Source organism: Stomoxys calcitrans, chromosome 1, assembly GCF_963082655.1.
Source record: "Stomoxys calcitrans chromosome 1, idStoCalc2.1, whole genome shotgun sequence".
Lineage (NCBI taxonomy): Eukaryota > Metazoa > Arthropoda > Insecta > Diptera > Muscidae > Stomoxys > Stomoxys calcitrans.
This window is the reverse complement of record NC_081552.1, coordinates 19,936,059-19,960,352: the sequence shown is the minus strand read 5'-3', so window position 1 is coordinate 19,960,352 and position 24,294 is coordinate 19,936,059. Positions and strand designations below refer to the sequence as shown.

At 39.8% G+C, this 24,294-nt stretch overlaps 2 protein-coding genes and 1 long non-coding RNA gene across 3 annotated transcripts in view; 2 read left to right on the top strand and 1 right to left on the bottom strand.

Annotated features, from left to right (window-relative positions):
* Positions 1-13,556, top strand: part of LOC106084653 (uncharacterized) — a 145,536-nt gene extending 131,980 nt beyond the window's left edge. Inside the window, exons 13-14 of the mRNA XM_059364477.1 lie at positions 6,630-9,536; positions 9,630-13,556. Of these exons, the coding sequence (XP_059220460.1) occupies positions 6,630-9,536; positions 9,630-13,006 (6,284 nt within the window). The 3' untranslated portion in view covers positions 13,007-13,556. The remainder of the gene's footprint in view (positions 1-6,629; positions 9,537-9,629) is intronic.
* Positions 13,557-20,451: 6,895 nt separating this feature from the next.
* On the bottom strand, positions 20,452-21,290 carry LOC131998529 (uncharacterized). Its single transcript, XR_009398765.1, has 2 exons — positions 21,184-21,290; positions 20,452-21,118 (listed from the first exon to the last, which is right to left on the bottom strand). It is a non-coding gene; the product is annotated as an uncharacterized LOC131998529 (long non-coding RNA).
* A 1,564-nt stretch (positions 21,291-22,854) lies between these two features.
* Positions 22,855-23,805, top strand: LOC106082503 (cytosolic Fe-S cluster assembly factor NUBP2 homolog). The gene is made up of 2 exons (XM_013245058.2): positions 22,855-23,031; positions 23,091-23,805. The coding sequence occupies exons 1-2, from the start codon at positions 22,921-22,923 to the stop codon at positions 23,748-23,750; spliced, it is 771 nt and encodes a 256-aa protein (XP_013100512.2). The 5' UTR covers positions 22,855-22,920; the 3' UTR covers positions 23,751-23,805.
* The last annotated feature ends 489 nt before the right edge of the window (positions 23,806-24,294 follow it).

Below are 24,294 nucleotides of genomic sequence, written 5' to 3'. Positions count from 1 at the left end.
TACAATGAGGCTTTTCTTCCCTACAGAAGCAGCTTCAACCAGCGACTTGAGGTTTGAAGGCGGCATCTCTGAATCGTGTGCCTTATATAAGGAAGTCAGCCAGTAATGAGACTTTATTTCAAGGCTGACTACTACTAAATCTTCAGTGCTTAGCGACGGAAGAAGAAAAACATTTAGACTACTCTTTGCAAGAATATAGGCTCTGTGTCTCCCATTTCCCGTACCCTTGAGAAGTTTAAATCCCGGAATTCTTTGTCCACGAACCATTCCTCCACACAGCCATAGTTCCTGGATAAGAACCACGTCAAATCCCCCAGCCATCAGGAGGACTTTTGATGCCGCCTATTGCCGAAGCGGCCTTACAATGGTGGTGATTTATCTGTAGAAACCGGACCACTGTCAGGATTCAGAATTTCCACCACTGTTGTGTTAGCTTCATCTTCTGACTCCACCAGAAGTTCATTCTCACAAGATTCGTTAGAACTTGTCATGATGAGCTTCCGTACGCATCCAGGGGCAGGTGAGCAAGCTGTGGAACCACCCTTTCTCAGGACACTGAACACTTGCGGTGTGGACGATTTCTCCTTAGGTTCTTCACTAACTGCTGCTCTCGAAGTACTTTCTGAGTTCCGTGCTTCCCCGCTGGCGCGCACTTGAAGCCCAGTCCAACTTTGTGTCCCACCCACACAGGGCTTGTTGGGTCTCGTCTCGATGTCATCCCCTCCTGTCTCGATTGTGGCAGGGGGATTTTCAGTCTTCTGCAATCCGCCAGACTTTTACAATGTGGTCGATAGTTCCTCAGGCAATTGTTCAGCAACAACTGCTGAGTCGTCTCCTGATTTCCAACCCCACCTCTTCTATAGACCTTCAGTTTCAACTTGTTGAATCCGTAGGATACAACCCCGCCAGACTTGTTGAGATTTGCAAGACGGCAGGAATTTAGTACGAATACTGCATGTCTCCGGTCACCATCAGCCTCATCCAATCTACCAATATTCCAGTTGGTGGTTGAAAGATTGGGCAGTTGGGCCTTTTGGCTGACTACGAATACTAGTACGGCTAGTACGAATACTGCATGTCTCCGGTCACCATCAGCCTCATCCAATCTACCAATATTCCAGTTGGTGGTTGAAAGATTGGGCAGTTGGGCCTTTTGGCTGACTGCGGTGCAGTTTCCGAATCTAGACGTGTAGTCTTTGGGGAAGCCTGTGCAGCGAATTCCCGAGCCTCTCCCTATTAGTGAGAGTCTTAGGATCATTCGCACCAAGCCTCTTAATAAACCTGAGAGCGATGCGTCTTCCATTATTCCAAACTCTTAAAGAGCGCGTTGGTTTGCCGTGGAAGGCTGATAGCCTAGGCAAATTATAGGCATGCGAATAAGAATAGGTTCGGCCTTGTCTTTTGGACAGTCGACGTTTCAGTAGCAAACAAAATGCTACGGCTGATACCACTACCGTAGCTGTTGGTTCTTTGGAGTCCATTCTAAGCCTGCTCCCAGGCTCTAGATCTGCCGCTCCACTGGAAACAGACGCAGATCATCAACCACCTAATGGATACCTCTATCGCAGCTATCCTTGAGTGACTTAAATTTTTCATCTAAAAATAATGACCAATTACGCGTTACAGGAAAATTCTTACGTTCTAACAAGAATCAGCCCAGAGGTTAGCATGTCCGCTTTTGACGCTGAACGTATGGGTTCGAATCCTGGCACGGAATAAAAAAAATTTTAGCGGTGGTTATCCTCTCTCAATGCTGGCGACATTTGTTAGGTACTTTGCGATGTAAAAACTTCCTGTCAAAGAGTTGTCGGCTATAAAAAGGAGGCCTCTTATCATTGAGCTTAAACTTAATGATGATGATGATGGCAACTCTTTTTCTGCAACATGAATGTTATTTCGTTTTACTTTAATTTTTTTACTTTATCTTCATTCTCTCTGTAACCATCTAAGCGTAAAGATCTACGTAAATGCTTAGCATACCAAATTGACTTTAAATAAAAACTTTTTGCAACCTATTAAACAAAACCAATAAGTTTTATCAGGTTATGGGCCCAGGCTCAGGTATTGGATAATTAAAATGAGTGGTCCAGATAGAAAAATTGGACGAAGGAAACTATGACAGTTGGTCATTACAAACGCAAAGCGTTTGGTCTGATTATGAAAAAGCCTTAGCGCCTATATTTCTAAGTGTAAAACCAACGCAGTTGCCGCCTTACATTAGAAATTGCACACAATCTCATCAAGCCTGGAGAAAATTAAAAGAAGTGTACATGCCCAGAGGGCCACTACAGAAAGTGTCTTTGTACAAGAAGCTCATTAATTTGAAAATGACAGATAACGGCAATGTTGTACAGCATTTAAACGAGTTCTCTGAAGTATTTGAGAAATTGAAGGAAACCGGTATTGAGATTCGCAATGGAAACTCGTGATTCCTTGCCAAATTTGTCATCGCTGAAACAGAAACTTCTAGAGGAAGGAAAAAGAAGAAAAGAGAGAATAGAGGAAGGCACATCAAAGCAGCATGCATTTTCAGCGAGGGGTTCAAAAGGAAATAACGTGAAGAGAAAGCAGAATAAAAAGAATTTCAAAGGCAAATGTTTCATATGTGGCATAGCTGGTCATTTTGCGAATGCATGTGAAAATAAATATAATAAGAAGACGCAAGCAATGACAATGTTGGCAGTGGCTAAAAGTACACCGTTGGAGAGAAAGAGAGGGTATGTCGATAACGGAGCTACGTCGCACATGAGCGGCGACCGCGACATGTTGACAAATTTCTAAAAACATAATGAATTCGTTAGCCGGCAACAAACACATCAACGCTGTTGGGAAAGGTGACGTTTGGTTAGAGGATGATAATTATAAGATCAAGCTCAAAAATGTATTGTACTCTCCTGAGTTACAGGGTAATTTTATCTCAGTCAGCAAAGCTGTTGGTAGAGGATTAACTGTAACTTTTGATGAGGAAAAGGCTATAGTCAAAACCCGAGACGGAGATACAGTTTTGCAACCATTGAGAAAAGCAAATATGTTTGTTTTTGACAACGCCGCCATCGAAAATGTATTGGGTTGCCCAAAAAGTAATTGCGGATTTTTTAAAAGAAAGTAAATGCATTTTTAATAAAACTTAGAATGAACTTTAATGAAATATACTTTTTTTACACTTTTTTTCTAAAGCAAGCTAAAAGTAACAGCTGATAACTGACAGAAGAAAGAATGCAATTATAGAGTCATAAGCTGTGAAAAAATTTGTCAACGCCGACTATATGAAAAATCCGCAATTACTTTTTGGGCAACCCAATATTTGTGCTCAACAACGACAAAGTGACACAGCAAAATAGATTTGGCCATCTTAATTTTAAAAGCCTACAGGAAATATCAAGTAAGAATTTGGCAAATGGCATAATGGTCAATTCTGGATATGAAATGGATTGGAGAACGTGTATGGTTAGCAAAATTCACATTTTGCCATTCCCATATGAATCATAAACAAAATCAAAGGATTTATTGGAGCTAGTTCATACCGACGTATGTGGACCTTTCCGGACAAGCTCAATAGGAGGTTCAAAGTACTTTGTTATTTTTATCGACGATAAGTCCAGAAGAATTTGTATATACTTTTTGAGATCAAAGTACGAGGTCTTTCAAAAATTCAGGATTTTTAAAGCCCAAGTGGAGAAAGAAACAGGATGTAAAATAAAAATGTTGCGTTCTGATAATGGACGTGAATACACCAATTCAAAATTTGGAAAAGGAGGGCATCGCTCGCCAACTCACAGTGCCACATACTCCTCAACAAAATGGTATGGCCGAACGGGCTAACCGTACACTCGTCGAAATGGCTAGGTCTATGATGGTACACGCCAATGTCCCATCGTTCCTATGGGCAGAGGCGTTGTATACAGCCGTACACATTCGAAATAGGTGCCCTACGAAACATCTTCAAAATAAGACACTGTACGAAGTGTGGAGTGGCAGAAAACGTAACGTACAACATTTGAGGACATTTGGTGCTTGTGCTGTCGCCCTAGATAAATCATCAAATAAGTCCAAACTCGATGCCAAAGGTAATCAATATATCATGATGGGATATTCTACAACGGCCAAGGCCTATCGGTTGTACGATGTCAGAAAACATAAAATTGTTGAACAGCGTGACGTGCTTTTCGACGAAGATGTGTGCGGATACGAGACTTCAAATTTAAATCAGGTGGAAAATTCTACAAATGAGGATCTGATTATAATTTTCAACTATATTGTACCAGAACAGCCAATCAGTTTCAATGAAAGCGCAGGTACCGAGATACAACCAGAAGATGTGGCATCAGAAGACGAGATGGGCGATTTTGAAGGAATTGATACCGCTGGCGAAGACGAGAATTCTGACAAGGTGACATTTTTGTAGCCACAGGTGAGTGTATCCCACAAACAGTAGAAGAAGCCATATCAGCAGTAGATAGTACTTACTGGCTAGATGCTATGAAGGATGAATATCGGTCTCTTGGCAAGAATGGAACTTGGTCTTTGGTCGACCTACCAAGCGGACACAAGGCGATACCATTTAAATGGGTCTTCGCGTTGAAGAAGAACAAGCACGGTGAAGTCGAAAGACATAAGGCACGGCTTGTGGCCAAAGTTTGCAACCAACATTACGGGATTGACTTTAAAGAAACTTTCTCACCAGTTGTTCGCTATTCTACGATTCGGATGTTGCTGGCGTTAGCTGTAAAGGAAAAGATACATCTGCATCAGATAGATGTTGGTACAGCTTATTTAAATGGCGATCTTCAGGCAAGTAAAGAATCATCCAATAAAATTGTTCCTCTCCACAAAGCCATCTATGGCCTTAAGCAAAGCGGCAGAGAGTAGAATACCAAATTAGACGTCACGTTACGTAATGTGGGTTTCTCTCTGTGTGATAATGAGCCATGTCTTTACAAGTCAACAAAGGATGGCCAATTGATTCTAATCGCAGTATATGTCGATGACATTATTATTGGATGTTGCGATAAATAACAAGTCCTTCGAGTCAAAGAGGAAATCTCGATAGAATTTGATGTCATCGAGAAGAGCCAACTGAACCATTTCCTAGGTATTAAGATAGATCGATGTGAAGAGATTAGGGGAATAAATTTAAACCAGACACAGTACATCCGTGAAATACTTCAGAACTATGGTATGAAGGATTGCAAGCCTCTGACAGTTCCCTTGGGGGCCAGTTACCAAATAAGCTGTAAAGACGATGATGAAAAAGTAGATCAGGCAAAATATCAATCAATGGTTGGTACCTTAATGTATCTGTCAATTTCTTCACAATTACGTCCCGAAATACTGCAATACATACGTTCTATATCCAAATTAGCTCAACGGAATTCGGATCCACGAAGAGAACACCTGACTCGACTAAAGCATAGCCTTCGATATCTGGCAGGTACAATTGACTGCTGCGATATGAATCCAATGAAAGTCAGTTGCATGGTTATGTTGATGCCGACTGGGGAGGAGATTCGACAGACAGGAAATCTTATATGGGATTCATCTTCTTCCTTGGTTAGGGTCCAATATCCTGGGAGTCACAGAAACAGAAATCAGTTGCACTGAGCAGTACAGAAGCCGAATACATGGCCGTTTCCGAAGCATCAAAAGAGCCGATTCGTTTAAAACGGCTTTTGGCAGAACTGAATTGTTATAATGACCAGTCTACTATATTACATATTGACAACCAAGGAGCACAAAAATTCATGTTGAGCAGGAGTGATGAAAGTATGGCAACTCTTTTTCTTCAACACGAATGTGTTTTTCTTTCATTTTTTTTACTTTATCTTCATTCTCTCTGTAACCATCTAAGTGTAAATATCTACGTAAATGCTTAGCATACCAAATATACTTTAAATATTGGGTTGTCCAAAAAGTAATTGCGGATTTTTCATATAGTCGGCGTTGACAAATTTTTTCACAGCTTCTGACTCTGTAATTGCATTCTTTCTTCTGTCAGATATCAGCTGTTACTTTTAGCTTGCTTTAGAAAAAAAGTGTAAAAAAGTATATTTGATTAAAGTTCATTGTAAGTTTTATTAAAAATGCATTTACTTTCTTTTAAAAAATCCGCAATTACTTTTTGGGCAACCCAATAAAACGTTTTTGCATACTATTAAACAAAACCAATAAGTTTTATCACTAAAATCGGACAGCCTCAGTGATATGTGAGAAGTTTGCCCCTGTTCTTTAATGGAATGCTCATGGGCAAATTTACATTTGCATACTCATGCAAAAGATGATAAAAATGATGTAGATTGACCAATATTAGTAGCACTCCCTATATATCGTCCATTATAAAGGAGGCTCTCTAAGAATTAAGTTTCCGTTTTTATAATAGCAATATTTTTTAAAATCGTTTAATTGTCCCCATTTAATTATACAAAAAAAATCTAATAAACTTTGCTGGGGAGATTTAGCATTAATGGGTAAAGTCGCATCAAGGTAACGCGGTTCGTTGGAATTTAAAGATCGAGGTGTATAGGGTTGATTTTTGTTTGTCTCTACAATTTCTATTAATAAAAAATGTCCAACCTAAACATTTGTCACTCTAATAATCCACTTTTAATTTTCTATTTAAATCCATCATACAGAGCACATTGCCACCGCTGCCACATTATTTCAGAATGTCTTCGATGAGTCTCGTAATAATCGTCTATTGTCTGTATGTTCCTCATCCTGCTCGAGCTACCCATCAATATATCCAACCAATCCAAGGTTTTCACACAAGAACCAAAGTCACCTTTCCGCCTGCCTTGACATACAAACACCTATGACGAATAGCCCTGTTGTTCTCAAACCCAGTCCGTTGAATAAACGAAGGTACACCATATCTGGCCATAGCGATTTTAATAGTTATATGACAAATAACTATGGCCAATGCTCTACTTTCGAGCGCAACAGTATAGGACAACAATCCAATAAGATAGGGGGCAGTAGTTATGAAGATTCCAATTGGCACGAAAACGGATTCCACGCAGACGTCGATGATGGTGCCTATCCTTATCATGATGAGAAATTGTCAAAGCGTTGTGCTGTGATAATAAGACCTACCAAAGAGCTGTTACAATATGAACGTCAACGAGATGCCATGTACAATGAGATTTTACAAAAACAAAGAAGAAAATTGGAATTACGTGCACTGGAGAAAATGAGAGAAAAAGAACGTCGTAGACAAGACAAGCTGCAAAAGCGAGAACAGTTTCAGTTGGAACAGAGTGAGACCATGAAACAGTTGGAAAGAATGAATTTGTATAGTCAGTCGGATGATGAAAGTGAAAGGAATGCTATTCCCAACCATGGGGCAGAAGAATGTCTTCACAGCAATAGTGGCAATAGAGGGGAAATTGGAAATTTATGTCAAAATCACCCAACCTTTAAAACCACTCTTGCAAGGCATGAATCTCCAATTGGGACAAACCTCCATCCAAGCAAAGAATCTCATATTGACTCAAGCTCTCGGGCTCATAAAAGATGTAGGGAAAATTTGCTACAAAGCTCCGATGGAGAATCACAGCCAACAAAACGATTTTCAATGCCCAGAAATAAACCAAAATTCTATTGTGAGCTGGAAAACCACTCTGACTTCCTTAGATCCGAAGAAGATTTGCCTTCAAACAAAAAAGCTGGAAAGAATACTAAAGCAGATTTGGAAGAAAATCCCCAAAAGGAATCTCCAACAAAACCTTGCAGAAATGTTAAAATCAATAAGGTCACAAAATTGAATAGCCCCCAAAAAACGAGTCTCCATGCCAAAAAATTTGATGTTGAGGACAAAGATTCCTCAGAGTTAGATCTGCTGCCTCTGAAACACAGAAAGACTAAGCAACAAAGAAGGAAATCGCAGTTACCTAAGCCAAATGTGAATGCCATCCCCCAAAAACGGCCTGTACGCCAGTGCAGGCAAAATGAAAAAAGACAAGAGGAAGATGCCTCCCACAAACCATCTAACACTCAGTCTTTTACGCGTAATATGAGGCAAAGAAAACGCAGCACTACAAGTGCTCTGATGGTAGAAGGAGACCAGACAACAGATTCTGAATTTGAATACCAGAGACCTGCACGCCCTGCCAGAGAAAGGCGTAAAAGTGTCCTTCCACATTTGGTACAAACTACAGATTCCGAGGCAGAGCATTTACCAGTTTTGGCATTGCGCCAATCTCCACGTTTTGCTAAAGATCAAGGATACGCCAGCATATCAGCCCAAAGTTCATTAAGGCAAACTGAATCGGAAACGGAATTGGCCACACAATTACAAGCAAATAAAATGTCTCCCCCCGCAGCTCCATACAGAAGAAAAAATGTAAATCGTCCTAATAAAAAATGTCTAAAAGACAATGGCATCGAAAAACAAATGGAAATCGTAGGGAATGCAACAGGAAATGTAGATTCGGCGCTATCTGTAACCTATGCAAGCGACAAAGAGCTCTCGAAGGAAATCATGGTGGATGTTATTGCCAAGCGTTTATCATCTCCGGATACCTCTACAATGGCAAATCTCTCCAAAGAAATTGAAACTGCAGAACGAGAAGAAATCTTGGAAACTTTGGAAGATCTATTGGAAAATGAGAATGCCACAAAAAATTATAACAATGAGACAGTTAGCAATGAGGCAACAAGTCCCATGGTGGTTAATGAAGCCCTTAGCTTAAATAATTCACCAGAAGAAACGGCAAATGATGTGGTGGATATGCATAGGGTTATAGAGAAAATTGTCCTAAATGAAATACAACGTGAAATGGATGCCGAAGATGCAGACACAGAAGTCGGTATACCTCAAGCAAATCTAGCAGAAAAGGAAAATGTTGGCAGCTTAGGCACCCAAATGTCTTTGTCAGCCGAGAGGACCATAATAAATTTCGAAGAGGATGGTTTGCATGACATTTTGGAAAACTCTACGACACATACTAATGGTTTAATGGCAAATCACAGAATTCCTTTGCTTATAACAAGTGTACAAACCCTGCCGCCTATACAAATAGGAGAGAACCCATCACAAGCTAGCTTTTTAGGCAAAGGGTGTGAAGAATCATCTTTGACTACAAAATTGACAGATACAGAACATCAAATCGTTGGAGCACCCTCTGCTTTGGAAAAAGAAAATGTAGAAGCTCAAGTGCCGCTTAACGTATCCACCAATTTTCTACAAGTTGATATGGCCTCTACCTGTTTCAACTCTGCCAACCAGAAGGTAAGAGACAAGCCTATGCCTTTGGAACACACCAGTTTAGAAACTAATAATGAGGAAAACCTAATAAGGCGGGAGATTGGAAGTGTTAAGACCACCAGGGAAGGCCACAAAGATATGGAAACGTCACAGAAAGTCAAGAACCAAGGCAGTAGGGAATTATCGTCAATAAAGAATGTTATGAATATATCCATCAACAGCCTTGAAGAAACTTTCCAGGCAAATCAAATAGATGACAACAAAAATCCAACATATAGTTTGAGGAATTCTATGCGAGGTGGAAGTGTGGAAAGTGTAACTTCTGTTCAAAGAGGTAATGTAGAAATGGTCATGATACCGCATTTTCCATCAACTAAAACCCACCTGCCCTTGTTGAAAAAATTTCATGTTCTTCTTTACCATTTAGATATATCACATTGTTTGAAGCAGACAAAAGAAGACGTCATAATGCAGAAGAAATATGCTCCAGCTTGGTCACCCACTGAAATGGTAGAATTAAATGACTATAAAGCCGGTCTACAGAATGTTGGCAAATCTATACTACGTAGAGTCTATTGTGCTGAAGATGAGCAACGTATTGCTACATGGTCTCCCACTGAAATGGTGGATGATATGGAACCTATGGAGATCGAAAGAGATATGAACGATCAACAGCATATTGCTAATCCAAAAATGAAATCTGGGAAAACTGTAACCTTTAACTCCAAGGTTGAAATTATAGACATTCCTGCTCTCAGCCAAAATAATACCTACTCAAATTCCAATGGTTTAGAGGATGGAGGATGTACTTCACCTACCTCATGCTATTATAATGAGCAAGATGGGGAAAATCTTAAAAACGCCTTACCAATGATAGTTTCTTACGGTTACATAAAGCAATTGAATACAAATACCCAGGAAAGTAAACATAACTCTGTAGCAAATGAAGCAGAGCATGGGTTCAAGGCTGAACCGCAATCATCAGCAGACATCAAAAAGCAGATTGCCATAGAACCATGGTTGACATCTATATCCCATACCACCCAGCCTTCAACATCAGCTCATATTACCAAAGGCGAATCCTTGACAAATTCTAGGAGCCTTTATAATCAAAATTTAATTACAGCCCCAGCTGCTGGTGAATATCTAAGCTGTGGCTCTGCACAATTGCAGAGTTTTGATATGCTTAATGGAAATTTTGTAAATTGCTTAGCCATAGATTCCACCATCAATGCATCCACATCATATGGAACAAATGACTTGAAAGAAGACATTTTGAAGCAAGAAAAATTTAACGCCCTAAGAACCATAAATAAATCCATGATGTCCCCTTCAGAACAAGAGGTGTCTTCTACTCAAGAAGTATTTTTTCAAACTACACCCCAAGAGCTGGCCGCACCTAAAGGCAACACATGGCCTGTAGCTTTAATACAGCTGCCAGAAAACGCTCCATCAAATGTTTTACAAAATAATCAGGTGGACACCACACATCAAAGCAGTGAGCATATCGTTGTTCAACATCCTGCTGCCGACATGGCAGTGGAACATTTAATCTCGACTTCCAACAACAACAAGCAGGAAAAATTGAAAGAGGAATCTGAAAAGAAGAGAAAGAGAGTTAAGAAGGAAACTGAAAAGGAAACCAAATCTAGTCACAAGTCTAATGCCAGGTCTTTGCAACCGAAAGAAAGAAAAAAGAAAGGCTTCTCAGAGAGAAAACATTCTTCTCACACAACTCAAACCACACACTTGATGACCAAAACCGAAGGTGCCTCCAAACCTTCCGAATCTACTTTTATCGTTTGTCCAACCGCTTTGGAAGAAAAATCAAAGACTAGAAAATTTAAAATACCCAAGATAAAGGCCACAAATGCCGAAGTGTCATCATTGCCAGAGCAAAATTTGGCCTATAAACTTATTGATAGTGAAAATAAGGCCCAATCAAATAAATTTAAAGTTTCTATTGACCTTATTAAGCAAAAGAAACCCTCAAAGGGAGGGGCAACCAAAACTAAAATTGCATTGACAATAGAAAACAAGGAAGATATCACCCCCAAAAAGGAAATTAAAGAAGGACATGTTAATAAATCAAGGGAAACGAAGCCTTGCATTACAATTTTAGAAAAGGAAAGTGAAGGGAAAAAACAAAAATCAAAAATTGCTAAAAACAAATCCGCTTTAAGGGAGCCAGGAAAAGACAGGGATCCTTTGGAGATTGAGATAACAAAGAAAAAACACAAAACAAATGAGAAGGCAAAGTGTAAAGTAAAGCCAAAAATCATAAATATTGAGCCAGGGCTAAATGCAAAGAAAGTAACATCAGAGCCCATAGATGATATGACAAACATTTTTTTGGAAAACGGAAAGGCAAACGATGTAAAGGCTGTATGTACACATTCTGCACCAAATTTTACTTCCAGCAAACATGTGCCGTCAATTCTTCCAAAAAGAGGTGATTCTCCCAAGTCAGATACCATTTTTCTTAAACAAATTGTGACAATCGGTCAATCAATGGATCAAAATATGATACCAACGAAATACATGGAGGGCCTGAGGGGAGAGGATCCTCTCAATACCCAACAAGCTGAGACAAAAGAAAAGCCCAAAGTACAAAAACACAATTTGGAGTTTGAAAAGTCTAAAAAACCAAAGCCAACTTCAACGCCCCAAAAATCGGATCATCCATGTATAGATTATAAAGTAAATGCTAAGACTCATCAATTTCGTGCAAACAAAAAGACATCGATGGATAAAGAGGCAAAGTTGGCAAATTCCAATTCTACCCAAGAACTGAAAACTCGGAATCAACAATCCATCATCGATTCAAAGCAAAGTAAATTGCTGGAACCACATAAAACCAACGATCCCTTGGGTAAAGCAAAAAAAACAGATAAGGAAAGTGATTTCAAATTGGATAAAGCCAAAAATGCCAATTCAAAATCAAATCCTAAAGGCAGCCATTCAAGTGTACAAAAATCTAGTGATCCCTTGAACAATGAAAATGATTTAACATTGGATAAAGCCAGAAATCCCAATCCAAAACCAAATTTAGAAGGCAACCATTTATATTTACCACAATCTGCTGAACCCCCAAATAAATTAAACAGTGGAGATGATGATTCAAAACCAAACTTAGAAGGCACACATTTGGATTCTGCAAATTCTCTCAATGAACTGTTACGAGCAAAAACCAAGAAATGTGACGGTGTAGATGCAGCAGCTACTACTAGCAATGAAATTTCTGACAGTAAAGTCAATCTACCAGAAGTAATTGCTAAAGAAATTTACATTATGGCTGCTGAGGTAACAATACCCCTATCCCCCAGCAAACTTAAACTTTCAGAATCTTCAACAGATGCCAGTAAATCAAGTGAATCAAGTGTGGGTTTAAAGGAACCCGCCACAACGGGTATCAAGTCGGCTGTAAATCATGGCCATCGTAAATACAGTCGATCGAAATCGAAAAGAAATTCAGACAAAGATGAAAATTACAATGTAACCTCCACGAGTAGCATAACAAAGGCGAAAAGCAACTATAATTCAATGAAAGAGAAATCCACCTCTAACGAAACTACGAAAAATTATTTAAGCAAATGTGCTTACGAACTTTCAGCTAAGGAACAGAGGAAACATGAACATTTGATATCCCCACAACAAACTTCCTCCCAGAATACCCAGGAAAACAACGAAATCAGCACTTCCCTTACTGATGATTTGTCAAAGGCCAAAATCGCATCTTCTAAAGGTAATCCTGAAGATGATATATCCTCCAGTCCTGTAAGAAAAAAATCTCGCATCAAGTAGCGTCTAACGGACAAGGATTGTGCAGTGCGTGAGCAATTGATGAGAAGTGCCAAAATGCCCTTAAAGAAGCGACTGCTGCTTGACTATAAATTTGTGTATACAAACAATTGTAAATATTCGAATAGAAAGAAGAGAGGGCTATAATAGTTTTTGTTAAACACTAAGGGCCAGAACCTGTGAGAGAGAAAGGGGGATATTTCTCTCGAAATTGTTCAACAAAAAGAATTTGAGAATGGAAGTCCTTTTTTCACAATTAAGTTTTGTATTTAAACAAGCAAAACTGTATTTTACGGGGTAGTTCGCAAAAAAAATCAAATTTTTTTGCTAACCCCCTAATTTTGACCCCAAAAACCCGATTATGAAGTCCGTTTTTGGGGCCAAAAACCCCCCTTGGGGGAAGTAGTCCAAACTGGTCAATCTGAGTATCAAATAAAAGGAATTGATTAGTAGATTACGAATATGCGATCAAATGTCCAAAATTTTGACCCGGGAAGGACCTGTGGGGTCTTGAGAATTTTTACCCCTATTTGGAAAATTGACGAAATTGTTATTGTTATTGTAAATAAAACTCTATTTGCCTTCCAAAGTTGGAAAAATTTGTCGGTCTCGACCGGATTTTAAGTTTTTCTCCTCCTCCATATGTCCAACAGTGGGAAATAGACAAAGGTATTTAAAATAAAGCTCTATTTGCCTACTAAAGTTGGACGAATTTTACGGCCTTCGGCCGGGTTTAAGATTTTCTTCTTCTCCATATGTCCAATAGTGGGAAGTAGCAAAAGTATTTTTGCGAACTACCCCGTAAAATACAGTTCAGCCTTTAAACATTTAAAGCTTAAGTTTAAACCTTTTTTATTTGTTTATTAATTTTTCTTTTGTTAATTTTTTTTTTACCAATTTCAACGTTAAATTCCAAAAAAAAAATTTTTATTTTATTTTCTAAAAAGTTTTTTTTTCATTTAGTTTGTTGGAATTGCGTCCAGCTTAGACCAATGGGTTTTTGTTTCTAGCCGTTCTAGTTTATTTTAATCAAAACGTGGTGTGCAAAATGTGTTGGGCATGCTGCAGTGACCGCGATTTCGGCCTAACCAAGGGCCTCAACAGACTGTTTTGCTACTAAAAGATGGCAGATTGGGCATCCCAATTGATAACCAATTTGCTGTAGCTTGTTTGCTTATCTGTTTTTTTTTTCTAAATACAAAAATTACTTTATGTATGTAATACAAAAATAACTGTGAAAGTCCGAACAATAGAATTGTGAGCTTTTTGGAAAAAAAAACAATGTCTGTAAATACATGAAACAATGAACAAATTATAATTAATTCAGTGTTTATATTGATCTGAGATATGTTAGTACATAATAGTAAATAATTTGGAAAACAATATAAGCCGTAATAAACATATTTAACTTATTTTAAATAACACACACTAATGTGTAATTTTTTAATAATTAATAAAGAAAGTAAGTAATTGACTTATATTAACGAAAGTCGTTGAGTATGATAAAGGCATATAACGAAGGAAGGCTTGAATATGAGGCCTAAATAGCAGTAGTTCACCTCGATTTAAAAATAATAGGCAAGCAGAAGCCGATGGCATGCTAGTTGAGTTGTTTAACGCCGAAGTAACACCCTCTTGTAGATATGAATTTTATTTATAAAAATACAACAAACACTGTTGACATATAACTAAAGTCGTGACAGCTATAGCCTTATAGCTCTATTCACAAAATGTTATGGAGGCTTTATAAAGTACTAATAGGCATTTGCACCAAAAACCGTTTTCACAAACCTTTAATAGCCTATTAAGCGTTTAAAAAAGCTTTGTTCAGTGAGCTTTAGTTATTGTAGGCTCTGACCTTCTTTAACCAAATAATAATCTCACTTATTGCAATTTTTGCATACAGTTAATAATAATAATACACTAAAAATAACAATACTATCATGGTAAAATTAAGAGGTAGTGTCATTAGAACAATAACAAAAATGTACCCTCAGAGAAACTACCTTGAGTGGCAAATACCGTAAATTGAAATATCTAAGTGGTGTAGAAATAAACTTTGTTTTACAACTTATCTTCTTCAAATGTTGTTGTTGTAGCAGTTTGTTGTATTCTATATTTCGTCTGCTTGATTCTGTTCAGTATCAAGACCAAGGAACTCTGCGACTAAGATGGGATGCGCCCACAGGGATCTGGGTCTGGCTGGACAGTTAAACAGGCGAAGTGTATCGTGCGGTCCCTGGTTACAATCGAGATATACATCTTGCACTTCGGCATCAATCCTTGCTCTATAAGAGTTGAGGCGGCTGCATCTGCCGGAAAGTAATTGAGCCAGAACTACTCTGGTTTGCCGGGGGAGATCAATTTCTTCAGGTTCAATGGGAGGAGGCCGTTACAAGGACTACATTCACCCGGTAGCCATTTACTGCATCTGCTACCGTGTCTGCATAAATGTTGTCTGGACCTGCTTGATCTAGAGGTTCCCTCTTGTAATGCTGAACCTCACGCTCTAGATCATTTAGATCTACCTAAAGGCATCTGGGCGGTGGATATCTATCCACAAGATGATTTGGATGGTTTCTGCGATAACAGCCCAAAATGTGTTGCTTAGACAGCATGTAGTTATATCTTCGCACTGGTAGGATCTTTGTCTCCTGATGGAGGTGGTCCACATGAGAACTGAGGAGACAGCCAGTCGCAGTTCGGAGAGCAGCATTCTGACGGATCAGAATATTATTCCACTGTGTCGCAAAGCTGACGTGAACACAGTGGCGCTGCATAACTTAGCACAGACCGGCCAATTGCTTTGTACATGGTCAACAAGGTTTCTTTGTCTGCACCCCAAGTGCTGCCAGCAAGTGACTGAGGACCTTGTTTCTACTTTTTACTTTATTGCAAATTGCTGTGGCATGTGGGGAGAATGTGTAAGAGCTGTCAAATGTGACGCCAAGTATTTTGGGACACTTGATGGTCAGAATCATTTTTTCATCGACCATCACAGTCAGCTAAGTATTCACCTCACGCGTATTTGTAGTGAATAATGTGGCTGAAGATTTGGTGGCAGATATCTTCAGATATCTTGCAGCGCAATATGTGGTAGACGTTCAACCTATCGCAGATGTCAACAATGGGTGGGGGCCTGATGCCATGATCGTACAATCGTCCGTATATGGTACGATCTCTATGTCGTCAGGAGGGGGTGGAATGGAGGATAGGTAGAGGTTAAGCAGTAACGGAGATATCACCCCACCTTGGGCAACTCCCTGTTTCACTCTACTGTGCTTCGACTTCCTATCCCTAAATTCCACAAATGACTGGCGACCACACAGATAATTCGCGACCCAGCGTTTCAGGCCTGGCTGGAGGGACGCGTTGGCGATGTCTTCAAATAGTTTGGCATGACTGACGGTGTCGAAGGTCCTTCGATAGGTCCAGTGCCACGAGGACCGTCCTATCACATGGCCTGGGCTGATTGAAGCCACGGCAAATGTGTGCGATGATGGCATGCAAAGCAGTTGTTGTACTATGCAGTCTTCGAAATCCATGTTGATGCTTGGAGAATGGAAATACTCCTACGATGCTCGGGAGGAGTAATGCCACAAGCGTCTTTGCTACTGGTGAGAAAAGGGAGATCGGTCTGTACGACCCCTCAAACTCGGGTCCTTTCCAGGCTTCAGTAGCGGGATCACTCTGCCCATCTTTCAGACATCGGGAATTATAAGAGTGTTCAAAGACAGGTTGAGAACAGTAGTAAGGTACTCAACTCCAGGTAAATCCAGATTCTTCAACATCAATGTAGAGATTCCGTCGGGGCCCAACGCTTTGGATGATTTGGCGCCACGGATGCCATTCGTAACTTCGCCCACGGTAAATTGTGATGGCTGTCCATCGGCTCGGAGACCACGAATACGGCGAAAGGCTCTCCCCCATGCCCTGTCACTCTCGGGATGCACAATAAATTGACAGTTGAACAACCTGGCGCATTTCTTCGGACCAGTCACGGTTACTTCGCCAAAAGTGACTGAGGTCCTGTCATCCCGTCTACAGGGGTTCGAGAGTACTAAACAGTAGACCTCAGCATGTCTAAACCGGTGCCTAAGTTACATTGCTCCAAGTGTTTCGGCCACAAATTCCGCTTTTGTTCGTTGACTATCATTTCTTCGGATCAGTCAGCGTTACTTCGCCAAAAGTGACTGAGGTCCTGTCATCCCGTCTACAGGGGTTCGAGAGTGACTAAACAGTAGACCACAGCATGTCTAAACCGGTGCCTAAGTTACATTGCTCCAAGTGTTTCAGCCACAAATTCCGCTTATGTTCGTTGACTATCCTAGAGCCATGCGCAGGCGAGATGGATCTATATTGCACGGAATGGTGTATCACGAAAGCCAATCCCCCACCTCCATTCCTTGAGCGATCCTTACGTAGCACATTGTATCCGTGACAACGGTGTAAGCTGCAGGTGTTGGTCAGCTTTTTCTCCTCATAAAATCCACAATCTCATCGATCTTGCCACAGAGACCGTTGCAGTTTATTTCCAAAAATTATACATTTCCCGGCACTGGCCTGGCAATATTTGGGCTAGGATGCTGCTTTTCCTTATATTGCCGTACGGGACAGGTTGGGGGGGACACATAGTCCAACGACGAGGACGCAGAAGACGACGACGCTTGTGACCCACTGCTGCCTATGTTCGCACAGCTCCTTGCAACATATTCAGTGTGACTATACTCCCGTAGTGACGTAAGGCCAGAGCAAGATCGGAAATGTACCCACTCCATGCACCGATTACACCTCACCGAAACCGACCGATGACGACGGTTCTGGCAAACCGAACAGAACCAGAGTCCGGGGTTCTTTTCGATCCCGGCACGGACCAGAAGCGTACGGAAAAGGCAATCCGGGATGTGTCTCTCCCATGACGAAAAAAGACGAGACTGAGGCGACAGCCCTTGCCGATGAAGTTTCCATCGGGTCAATCCGGTGTGTACAACCGGCTGTCATGGGATTGCAAATGTGTTTTATATTTGTGATGAAACAAAATTATCCAGTGAATATTTATTTTTGACAAAGAGCTTATAGTCAAATACCATGCTACGAAAATAGTATATCTATGTATGTATATCGCTTGACTAACTTGGCCCCAAAATTTGTTATCAAATTCATTCTCTAATCTCATTTGAGCCACGTATTGCCATTGTCAGTAAATTATTACTCTTTGTGGGGTGTTTAGGGCAAGGGCGGTGCCCCAAATACATGGTCCCACATTTGGATATCAGATTCGTATTCTACTCCCAGATACCTTTGATTAAGCTCCATATTGCGATGGTCAGTAAATAATTCGTGTTTGTTTTGGAGAAGGGGTAGACTTCCTGATAATTGGTCGCGGAAGTGGGTGTCAATTTCATGCTCTACTCCCCAATACCTTTCATTTGAGCCCCACGCTGACCTGGTCGGTAAATATGTCCGATTTAGGTGTGTTTTGGGGAGTGGGCTGGTCCCTCAAACACTGAGCCCTGAAAATAAATCAGCATTGTGCTCTGCTCTCAGATATCATTTTTTATTTGAACCCCATATTACCATTGGTCTCGAAGTTGGATATCAAATTTGTTTTCTTATCTCAAATACCTTTCATTTAAACCCCTTATTGCAAAAGTCAGCAAATATGTTCGGTTTGGGTTATGAGCCCTAAAAACTATCAATATCGAGCTCATTTTCTTTAAGACCCAAATTGTCATGGCGAACAAATACGTCCTATTTGGGGCTTGTTATGGGGGTGGGACGTCCCCTATACATTTGGTCCCGAATGTTGACTTCAGATTCGTGGTCTACTCCCAATCACCTTTAATTTGAGCCCATATTTCCATAGACGGCAAATATGTTCGTTTTTGGGGGTGTTTTGGCGGATGGGGCGGCCACTCAGTGATTGGCTCTGAAAATATCTATCAGATTCGTGTTTTACTCTAAAATTCCTCTTAATTGAGCCCCATATTGCAATTGTCAGCAAATACGTCATATTTAGGTGGTGTTGTGGGTGTGGGATGGCCCCATAGACACTTTTGCCGAATATTGATATCAGATTCTTGCTTTTCTTCCAAAGACCTTTCATTTGAGCCCCATATTGCTATGATCGTAAATTTGTCCTGTTTAGGAGTGTTTTTGGGAAGAGGCAGCCCCCCAAACACGTGGTCGCAAATTTGAATTCCAAATTAGTATTCTATAGTCAAATATCGTTTAATTTGAGACCCATATTTCCATGGTCAGAAAATACGTCCTATTCGGGGGTGATGCACGGTGGGATTGGAAAAAAATAGTGCAAATTAGTCTGCCAATTGTGAACTGATACAAATATCTTCAATGATAACACAGTGTCTGCCAAATGACCAAATAGAAAGCCTCACGTCAGTGGTCGCAGCAATTTATACAGCCACAATATTCAGAAGCATTAGGTGGTTAGTCCAATGTTTCTTTGTCACCACACCAAGTGCTGCCAACAAGGGAACGTTGTTTCTATTTTTATGTACGGTGATGGCGTGTAAAGCAGCCTTCGAAATGCATGCTGATGCTCGCCGAATGGAAATTGTCCAACGGGAGGATCGCGAGGTGTACTCCGTCATGCGTCTTGACTGCTGATGAGAGAAGGGAGATCGGTCTCTTCGTCTCCCCCTTGCTTGTGTCTTTCCAGGTTTCAGAAGTTGGATCACACTGTTCATCTTTCAAACATCGGGTACTATAATAGTGTTCAGACAGGCAGAGGACAGTTGTAAGGTACTCGACTCCAAGCAGAACCAGATTCTTCAGCATCAGTGTAGAGATTTGGTCTGGGACCAGCGCCTTGCGTTCATGTACGGTAAATTGTGATGGCTGTCCAGCGGCACGGAGATCACGGGAATGGCACCCCTTCTAGCCTTGTAACTCTAGTGTCTATAAATTGCCGTTTATCTAAGGGATAATATCTCACAAGTAGCATATTTTATTCTTAAACAATTGTTTTCCTAAGCAAGCAAATAAAAAACCATCCAAAACAAATTTCAGCTGTTGTTCTGCAAATTTCCATAGACGTCGTTCGCGTTCACATTTTTTAAAGGGAGTAAAATGGCTCTTACTCTCCTGCAAATTTTTACTTGAAAAGTACGCGAACAGACCTATTAAAACATTAGTAGGCAAACTGAAAAATATTGGGTTGCCCAAAAAGTAATTGCGGATTTTTTTAAAAGAAAGTAAATGCATTTTTAATAAAACTTAGAATGAACTTTAATCAAATATACTTTTTGTACACTCTTTTTCTAAAGCAAGCTAAAAGTAACAGCTGATAACTGACAGTAGAAAGAATGCAATTACAGAGTCACAAGCTGTGAAAAAATTTGTCAACGCCGACTATATGAAAAATCCGCAATTACTTTTTGGGCAACTCATTACCATTCCTGACTTCTCCTTTAAATTCAAGAATGTAAACAAAAATAAAAGTAAGCTTTATTTTGCTGACCCAAAAGTTCATGAGACAATGATCGCACGATACTTGTGAGGTATTTTCCTTAGATAAACGTCAATTTATCGACCCGAAAGTGACAAGGATAGAAGGGGAGCCATTCGTAGTAACCGTGATCTCCGTACCGCTGGATAGCCATCACAATTTACAGCGCATAAAACTACGAATGTCATCCGTGGCGCCAAGTCACTGGTTCCAAACGGAAGCTCTAAACTGATGCTGAAGAAACTGGAACCAGGAGTCGAATACCTTACAACTGTCCTCCGCCTTTCCGAACGCTATTATAGTACCCGATGTTTGGAAGATGGGCAGTGCGATCCCGCTATTGAAACCTGGAAAGTACACGAGCAAGGGGAAGTCGTACAGAACTGTCTTCTTTCATGGTGTGAGGACATGTGTGGACATGTGGCGGCTACGGACACAGTTTTCATTGAAGATATATGTATCCGTTCACAATTAGCAGACTAATTTGCACTATTTTTTTCCAATCCCACTGTGCCTAACTTTTAACCCCCCAGCCAGACTCCTTCACATATTCAAAGAAACGGTGTTGGTTTCATCGTAGCTCTCTGATGAGGATGATTCCATCAAAACATTTAAGATACCGTTCATTGCTCTTTTCTTGGTGTCTAGAAGGATGCAATGTTTTAATTTTCCAAGATTTTCCAAATAATTACGCAAATTTTGCACTTACCTTCTAATATACAATAGAACAACCGACTTGCCGAAAATTAAAACTTCATTTGGCAAGTTTTCTGTACCTGATCACTAGCTGCTGCCTTGAATCTTCATTAAAAATAAATAAAAATGAAACAAACAATATTTTTATTTTTTACTTATCTCTGCTTTTTTGATCCATTTTGGTGTTAGCTTTTGTATTTTCATAAAACAGCTGACCTTTACAAAACATCTGTTCAAAGTTGCAAATTTCTGCTGGCAAAAAAGTCCCAGTAGAAATTTGCAGGTTCTCATTTTCGAACTGTCAAAATTTGCTCTCTCTCGCGCTCTCTTCTGCTGGCAAATAAAATACGCGAACGAATTCCAGTAAAAATTTTGCAAATTTGTAAAAATTTTTGAATTCCCGAACACAGCTTGTGTGTGTATCGTTCTGAACTATAATACACACACACAACCGAAAGTCGTTGACAGATAGTGCACTTCGCGAGAAAAAATTTTAGTCAGCTAATTACGGTACACTACCTGGTAATTATGTCATGAGTGCTGACATATGCATTCCCAAACTGGTTCACTATTTCCCCAATAGTCGTCAAAGAATTAAACATTTTTGAAAGGAAGTCTTGCGGAAATGTATTAATAAACGCTATGCAAGTCGAACAAACAAATACTCCAACTCATACGTATATGAGGTGTCTGGAATTGGACCACTATGTAACTATGGTCTGTGCCACCAGAAACTTTTTGTTTTATTCTTCCAGAAGACAGCAAAAAGACAAAAAAATAATTAAATAAACAAACCTTAAATAATATGATTCGTACAAAAACAAACACTCATTGTTATTCATTTATGTACTTACATTCATTGCTGCAATTGTACTTGAACAATTGTTTTCCATTTTTATAAAAAGATCTAACTGTGATATAGGCATAAGCATCGAGTTCATGCCAATGAACTTACGTTTATAAGCTCTGTTATCAATGATAAAACTGACAATCCTTGTTAACTCTTTTGCCTGTCCAGTAACGGTGGACCTACATACCTCGCGCAGCACTTATGTGTGCTTACGAGTGGACGTCAGAAAAAATTTAAATAGGTTGGTTTGTATTGTGTGAGTTTTACAACAAATGCACGCATGCACCTGACAGAATAAGTTATTCAACTTTCAACATTAAATCCGTTTTAGGGTGCAAAAGATATGATTGGAATATGCTTAATGTTCAAAATTTTTTTGCATATTAAACCACATCATTGCCAATTTCCATCGAAATTAGTTTTGGAAATGAGATAAATAAGCTAATTTTTAAAAATTCGTGCCCAGCAAAAGACGCATGGTATGTAACTCAACTCAAAGAACTCATGAGGACGCATCTGATTGCCTAAGCACCCATAAGTGCTTTGCGTGGTATCATGACATTATTACCTAGCAGTGTACCGTTAACAGCTGAGTACAATCAAAATCAGAGTTGCACTAATCACTGTTTTTGACAGATAATGCACTCAATATTTTGTTATTGGGCAACTGCCACTACATGTAAATGAATATATCTTTGTACCAGCCTTTAAGCTCACCTTTTTATATCGGAGTTTGCACGATAGCTCGTTCGTACTGGGATAGTGAATTAGCAAGTACAAATTATCGATAATAAATACAAAATGCAATCGACTAATCGAGTCAAATTTAACAGCCGATTAGGCAAGTTGTGTTTTTAAGAACGGAAAAAAATAAGCCGCTGCGCGAATACCTTGGGTAAAATGTTGGATAAAGTGAAACATGTGATATTGGTACTATCTGGCAAAGGTGGAGTGGGCAAATCTACAGTGAGCACCCAATTATCGTTGGCACTCAGGGAAGCCGGTTTGAAGGTAACTAAAATACATTCCTTGACCACATATCTTATAATAATTTCTATTCTCTGCAACAGGTAGGTCTTTTGGATATTGATTTATGTGGCCCCTCTGTTCCTTATCTTTTGGGCCTAGAAGGTCGTGACATCTATCAGTGCGACGAAGGATGGGTGCCTATTTACACGGATGACACCAAAACATTGGCTGTTATGTCCATAGGATTTCTACTGAAAAATCGCAATGATCCTGTTATTTGGCGTGGCCCCAAAAAGACCATGATGATTAAACAGTTTCTCACCGATGTTAAATGGGATGAACTGGATTATTTGATCATAGATACGCCACCTGGTACTTCAGATGAACACATCACCGTAATGGAATGTATGCGTGAGGTGAAATGTGATGGTGCTATTATTGTTACCACTCCTCAAGGTGTAGCCTTGGATGATGTACGCAAAGAAATAACATTCTGTAAAAAGACTGGCATACCGATTTTGGGCATCGTGGAAAATATGAGTGGATTTGTGTGCCCACATTGTGCAAATTGTACAAATATCTTTTCGACAGAAGGTGGTGTGGAATTGGCCAAATTGACTGGAGTACCACATTTGGGGACGGTGCCCATAGATCCGCGAGTTAGTGTTTTAAATGGTACCACTCGGTCGGTGTTAACGGAACTGCCCGAATCTGGTACAGCCGCTACTTTTAAAATTTTGGTGGAGAAATTAACCGCCTAAATTAATGCTATATGTACGAAAAGTGTGATTAAAAAGTTTTATATGTTAAACATGATTACGAAAAAATGTGTATTTTAATGGGAATATTTTTCTGTATTTTTGAGAAACTTTATTGACATCTATTATAGTAAGACTATAAACAAATGAAATGTATAAACTTCACTGTACAAAATAGTTATCAATTTCGGGGAAGACAAATCAAAATGACGAGCATATTTTGGCATATCGTAGTACTTTTCCAGTAAAAATTTGCAGGAGAGTAAGAGCCTTTTTACTCTTTTTAAAATGACAATGAAAATTTGCAGAAAAACAGCTGATTTTTGTTTTGGTAGGTTTTATATTTGCTTGCTTGGAAAACAGTTTTGTTTAAAATAGAAAATGCTGGCGATACTTGTGAGGTATTTTCCTTAGATAAACGCCAAGTTATGGACCCGAAAAGGCTAGAAGGGGAGCCATTCGTATATTCATGCCGCTAAACAGTCATCACAAATTACCGTGCAATCCCATGTCAGCCGGTTGTACGTACCGCATTGGCCCGATGGAG